The following is a 6,138-nucleotide window of genomic DNA, read 5'->3' on the forward strand; positions in this document are numbered from 1 at the left end:
TATTCTGGTACAGGCAGAGAAACGTGGATGATGTGCCACTCAGGTTTTCATTGGCTCTGCATCCCCCTCCACATTGCGTTCAAAATTCTCCTCTCTTCTCTTCAGGATTCCTCACAGCTCTGCCTCTGCTCCTGTTTCATCACTACTCTTCCCTTTCTCCTGCCCAGACATCTCATTACAGCACCATGCTCCTTGCCCTGAAAGTGCAACCTCTCCTCTTACAGCCCAGCCCACTGAACTCCCCCTTTTCTGCAGGTCCCTCTCATCTGCCACACAGCTCATTCTCTCACACCAGCTTTATTTAGCAAAACTTACACGTTACTGGGAGAATGGGAGAGATCCTCTGGCTGGATACGTGTCTTCCATTTTTCTCATTGTCTCACCTCTCTCTTGCTTCACGCTGTGTTATGTCATCTAGACCACTGTTATCCAATCTCTGACCCTGAAGACCCACAAACGTAGGTCTGAAGGATGCCTTATTAATTATGCAAATAGCTCTATCCGCAGCAAAGCTAATGAAGCTTCATTTCCTACGGCTATGTATCTAGAGGCTGAGCGGCAGCCTTAGCCTTCCCCCCCTCTTTCCCCTGCAGTAACACCAGAGCCCTCTCACATCTCCAGTTTGCCCACGCAACCACAAAACCGGAGAAAGACGGGGAGAGATGCAGAGATGAACCTGCCTGCTCTTTCAGCTTAACGGATCACCTGGACATACTTTTTAAAGTCAAAGTTTGTTGCTAACAAATCATTATCTTGCAAGAAACCCTCCAGGGAAACATGTCCACAGGAGTTCTCGCTGCGGCGGCCAAGCTGCAGCCTGGACTCCCCTTGGGTCAGGAAGGCCCTGCCTAAGCCCTCTTCATGTCCACTGCTGATTCAAGATGACATACGCCCACACCCACGTTCTGATTAAGATGATGAAACACTTGTAGGTTCTTTATTACTGCAAATCTTCAAGAAACCGTGATATTTCAGCCCTCCTGGTTTTCATGACGTGATTATGACAAACCGCCAGTGGCATAAAGCTTTCTATGCAAAGCTACATCTCCGGAGAAAGGCACTGCTGGATAAATCCAAGCTCCCACCGGCAACGTGATGCAAACTATAAGGGGCAAGTGGAAAATCCCTTGCCGCACTGCCTTGGGGCACGGTAGCACGCTCAGGCACCGGAAGCCCTGCAGAGCAGGGAACCCTTGGAGGGCTGTCGTCATCTCCAGCCCACGGAACACTCTGAGAGGCTTCCACTGCCCTGGGCTCCCTCAAGAGCACAGCACACATCCCACAGCTCTCAGCTGTACGAAGGTGACTGGATGCCACGTCCAGGGCTAGGAAAGGTTTGGCCAGGCAGACCTGCCATACAGCCTTTGGAAGCTGGAAGGATGATGGTTAATTCCATGCGTGTTTATTTCTTTGTCCTAATAAACCATATTTACACTTTGGCTGCCCTTTAAAAGGAACCTAAGTTTCCAGCCAACAAATATAGTAGATATGATGCCCTTCTCTCCCCAAAACTATTCAAGGACAGCTCTGAGAAGTATTCAGCCTTTGGGGGAGAACTAGACCAATATTTTGTGCTCAAATGTGAGGGTTATTCTTTGCATAAGACTCCGTTCCTAGGTGTGCACCTTTACTCAAACCAAGGCACTAACCCTATTCACTGCGACAGCTTTACTCAACGCTGAGAAAACGGGCCTCTGCCAGGTTGCCCACGTCCAATGCAATATCACTATACCACATTTTAATTAGTTCAAATTAGTTTTAAATGCTTTGACTACGCCAAAAAGCACATTCCAAGATTAAATACAGACAGAGTATAGCAACTTACATTGTAAGTCTTCCCATCCACCACACCAACTGGTGCTGCTTCTCACTGATGACAATGCTATTATTTCAGCTTAAAAGCCCAGGAAATTTGACTTCTTATGGGATTTTATTTTTCCCTGCCATCTCCCTTAAAATCCTAGTAGGACTTCTTGGGTACAGATTTGCTAAAAAATTAAACCGTATTGATCCGAAAGAGGCACTAGCATTTGCATTTGCTTGCCCCTCTACTTCAATCAAATTTAAAATTTTAAAGAAACTGTAATTCTAGTATTGTTTTACTCTCAGATGATTTCATCTTATTTTTGTGATTCTATTAGTTATTAGATTTTTTTTTTTCATCTTTGGACATGTATGGCTGCTGGGCAATAAAAATTCGCACACCTCTCAAAGTCTGTGCTCCTGTAAGTAAAACTTGGATTTGAAAAATGCAAGTTATTCCAAACTCATGTTACCAGCCTTCTCATCCCAAGTCCTCAGAGGTGTGTAAACACCATGACTGAAGTTAGGCAGGGACCTCACTGGCGTGGGGGCACAGCAAGTAAGCGTGCAAGACTTGACTCCTGAAATACATTGGACTGGAAACTGCAGCCGGTCACAGCGGAAGTTCCTCACTCTGTAACAAGACCACTGCAGGGTATCAGATGCAACAGAAGACAGTCCAACAGCACTTTATAGTCTGAGTCTTGTTTCCCCAACTACTCCATAGCTCGATTAAACTGGTAAATTAAATTAGATTTCATAATCTGAGCGAGATTATATCTCTAGAGATTAAAAGGGCAGAGGACATGCTGATTACGGAATAGCAGAACAGCTATTTCAAATCATCCCTGTGAAACAAACATCATGAGCAGCAGCTCTGCAAACTCTACCAACATGCAAGGGATATAACAAGCTTTATTTAATATCAAAAATAGCAGGTTTGGTATGCAGGCACAGCCCAAGCTAATACTAGAAACTGCTTGGAGGAATTGGCCATAATCCTGCTAATTAAAGACAAGTGTTAGAAAGCTTGGGTACCACTTTGTTTTGATTAGCAGTATTCTTTCCAAATGTTATGACTGTACCTTGTTCAAAACAAGAGTAATCCCCTCACAGCTAAGTAACAATTGACATGTTTTGTAAATAAATGTGCTGTTTCCTTGCTGAACACAACAGCAAAACAGCACTGAAAAAAACTCCACATTTCCTTATTTATTAATTGCTAATGTAGCAGTTTTTAAAACAGAAGAATATCCATACTTAAAATGTGCAATATGTTTTTGTGCACCAGGGGTGGGGGCAGAAAGGGACTGAGTATTGAAGGGAAATACGAACTTTGTAAATGCCTATCAAAATAATCTCACGTAAAGAGGCAACGACCTAAACATTGACAAACATGATTTACACAAGGGATAACCACAGTAGCTTCAAGTTATCTCCAAAACAGCCCTGTGGGACTCAGACATCAAGTTAGGTCTAAGTCCCATGTTTGTAAAGATGAGGGCTGACCTCTGCAGAGGGGCAGGGAAGTCCCGCTGACCTCAAGGGACACTTGGAAGTCCTCAAAGAACCACTGCTGCTCTCTGCTAGACCATGGCTACAGGTTCCGTTGCCCTGATAGAAGCCAAATATATTCATACAGCTTCTTTTTGACAGCAAACAGGCAGAGCATGCCTTTGACTTCATGTACTCATTTCTCCCTAATTATGACAGAATACAATATGTTATAACATGTATTAGTCAACTACTCCTGCAAAAAGTGGATGACTGCTTAGACACAAACTCCAGAATGACTCATATGTTTTGCACTTTTCTTGCAGGAAATTTATTCCAAAATTCAGCAGCCCCTATCAACACTAGCCTCACCACTTAATTTCAAAACTGACAGTCGGAAGAGCTACGGCTTTGTACACCACCTTCCCCCGGCGACGAGGGAATGACTGTTCCATCAGCCCGAACCGACGGCTGCGTGTGATGGTGCCTGGTACGTTCTGCCCATTGATTCTCTACCGTCTATTAAATCTGTACTAGTGGTCGTTGCTGGGGTGCCCTGCTGGAATTAAAAGAAATAACGGTTCAAATTTGGATAACCAGGCAAGGAAAAATCGGGGGTTACCTGAACAAAAGCCTCGAAGAGAGAAACCAGCAGTGAGGGGCTCTCCTAGAGGCGCAGGGTGGCTCTGGGAACAGCACCCCAACTTTGGTTGGAGCCCTGGGCACGGGACAAGTCCCGACAGCCCTGGGCCCGCCGTTCTCTGTACGGTTTATACAGGGAGGGTCGGCGATGGCTCCTGCTCCGGAGTACGAGCACCGCGCCGAGGGCACGGCCTCCGACACCGCCTGTCATGACCCGGGTGAGGGAGGGCGGACGGAGACCGCCACCGCCCCGCGGGGAGCCGAGCCGAGCCCCGCGGCGGGGGCAGCGGCGCCGGAGCAGCACCGCGGGACACCGGGCGGCCCCCAGGCCGATGTTCCCCGACGGCCAAGGGCGCTCCGCACCAGCGCGGCCGCCTCCCACCTCGCCGCCTGTCCGCTCACCTCACCCCCGCGTCCTCAGCGCCGCCTTCCCGCCTCCCCTCCCCGGGGCCCACCTTCCCGCCTCGCCCTATCTTTCCCCCGGCCGGCCCCCCCGCCCGCCTCGGGCCGCCGGCGCTGCCCGCTAGCGCAACCCAGCGGGGGGCCCGACACTCACCGCGCTGCCGTCGCCGTCCTCCGGCCGCTGCTCCTTCCTCCTGCCGGCGGTGGGCGAGCCCTGCAGCAGTTGCTCCAGGCAGGCGGTGCTGGGCAGCGAGGAGCTCTTCTGGTGGGACAGGTGCGCCCCAGGCCGGCGCCCCTCCTTCCCGCCCTTGGCCCCCTCATCGCCGGCGGCGGGGTCCTCCCGGCGGGCTGGCGGCGGCCCCTTGCCCTGGGGGAGCAGGTGCTCCCGCAGGCGGCGCAGGGCGGACCCGGACTCGCCGCCCGGCTCCACCGGCTCGGCGGCCGAGCAGCAGAGGTTGGGCTGGGAGGAGGAGAAGACGCGGTCCAGCACTTGCCTCCGCCGCTTGAAGCCGCTCCACTTGGCGCCGGGCGGCAGGTCCCCCTTCCCGCTGGCCGGCGGCGGCGGGGCGGGGGGCTCCGCAGTGCGGCGCTCGGTTGCCGCCCGCCCGCCGCCGCTCCGGCCCTTGCCCCCCAGCTGTAGGTTCTTCCACAGCCGGGCCTGGAAGGACACCGCCGGCTCGGGCTCGCTGGGCTTCTCCTTACTCGGCTCCATCTTCCTCCTCCTCCTGCTGCTGCTGCGGCGGTGGCGGCGGCTGCCGGAGCAACAGCAGCAGAGCCCGCTGGAGCCCCGCGCCTTCACTCCCGTGCGGGGCGGGCCGGAGCGGCGTCCGCCGGCGGGGACGAGCGCGGGGCCCCGCCGCGCCGCCCCCCGCTCAGCGCGGCGCGGCCGAGAGAGCCCGGGGCTGGCGCTGGGGCAGGGGCCGCGCCGTGGAAGTGAAAGAAAGGACGACCCCCCCCCTCCCTGGCCCTGCCAGGCGGAAAGTTTGCCGCCGTGAGCCCCCCGCCCCGGGCGGACCCGCGGTGGGGGCGGGTGGCGCGCAGCCCGGCGGAAAAGTTAACGGAGGGGCGCGGAGCGGCTGCTGGCGGCTCGCCTATATATATGTGCGCCAGTGCAAGGACATATCGGGAGTGGGCTTATCCTACCCCCCTCCCCACCTTTTTTTTTTTTTTTAATTTTTTTTTTTTTTTTTGTATTTGTGACAGTCGCGTCGCGCAGGAGATAGGGCGGACGGCGCGGCAGCTTCTGCCGCCACCGCGCCTTGGGGCCGCTGCTGCTGCTGCTCCCACCGCTCCTGCTGCTGCTGCTGCTGCTGCTGCGGCTGCGGTGGGGCAGCGCTGCCATGCCGCCGTGTCCCTGCAGCCGGTACACCGGGGTGAAGGTGGGGTGCGGAGGCAGCTTCCAGCCGGGCCGCGGCCCCGGCGCTCGGTGACCTTGGGCAGGCGGCGGTTGCTGACGCGGGCACCGCCCGCGCTGCAGGGACCCCGGCTGCCCTGCCCTGGGGCGGCTGTGGATGCACAGCGCACGGCCCGGCCGGGCAGGTTCCTCGGGGGACGTGGAGTGAAAAAGCTCAGCTCATCTCTCACACTCGTATTTCTTTCTGAAAAAAAAAAGAAAAAAAAATTAAATAATTTTTTTTTCTGATTGTATCGTGCTGTACTAGTGGCCCTATTACTGCCTTTTTGTATGCATAACACTATCTAAAGTTCCTTTTCTACTTAAAATAATTGCAGCAGGATTATTTCAGGACAGGTTTCCATATTCCTGAAAGAAACTGAAGTGAAATATTTTTTTTTAAC

General features: G+C 53.4%; 1 protein-coding gene across 1 annotated transcript in view; it reads right to left on the reverse strand.

Annotated features, from left to right (window-relative positions):
* MCTP1 (multiple C2 and transmembrane domain containing 1) overlaps window positions 1-5,053 on the reverse strand; it is a 257,037-nt gene extending 251,984 nt beyond the window's left edge. The window contains exon 1 of the mRNA XM_086770666.1: window positions 4,496-5,053. Coding sequence (XP_086626792.1) covers window positions 4,496-5,053 — 558 coding nt within the window. The remainder of the gene's footprint in view (window positions 1-4,495) is intronic.
* Window positions 5,054-6,138: the final 1,085 nt, after the last annotated feature.

This window comes from Chlamydotis macqueenii, chromosome Z, assembly GCF_036417535.1.
Source record: "Chlamydotis macqueenii isolate bChlMac1 chromosome Z, bChlMac1.mat, whole genome shotgun sequence".
Taxonomy (NCBI): domain Eukaryota; kingdom Metazoa; phylum Chordata; class Aves; order Otidiformes; family Otididae; genus Chlamydotis; species Chlamydotis macqueenii.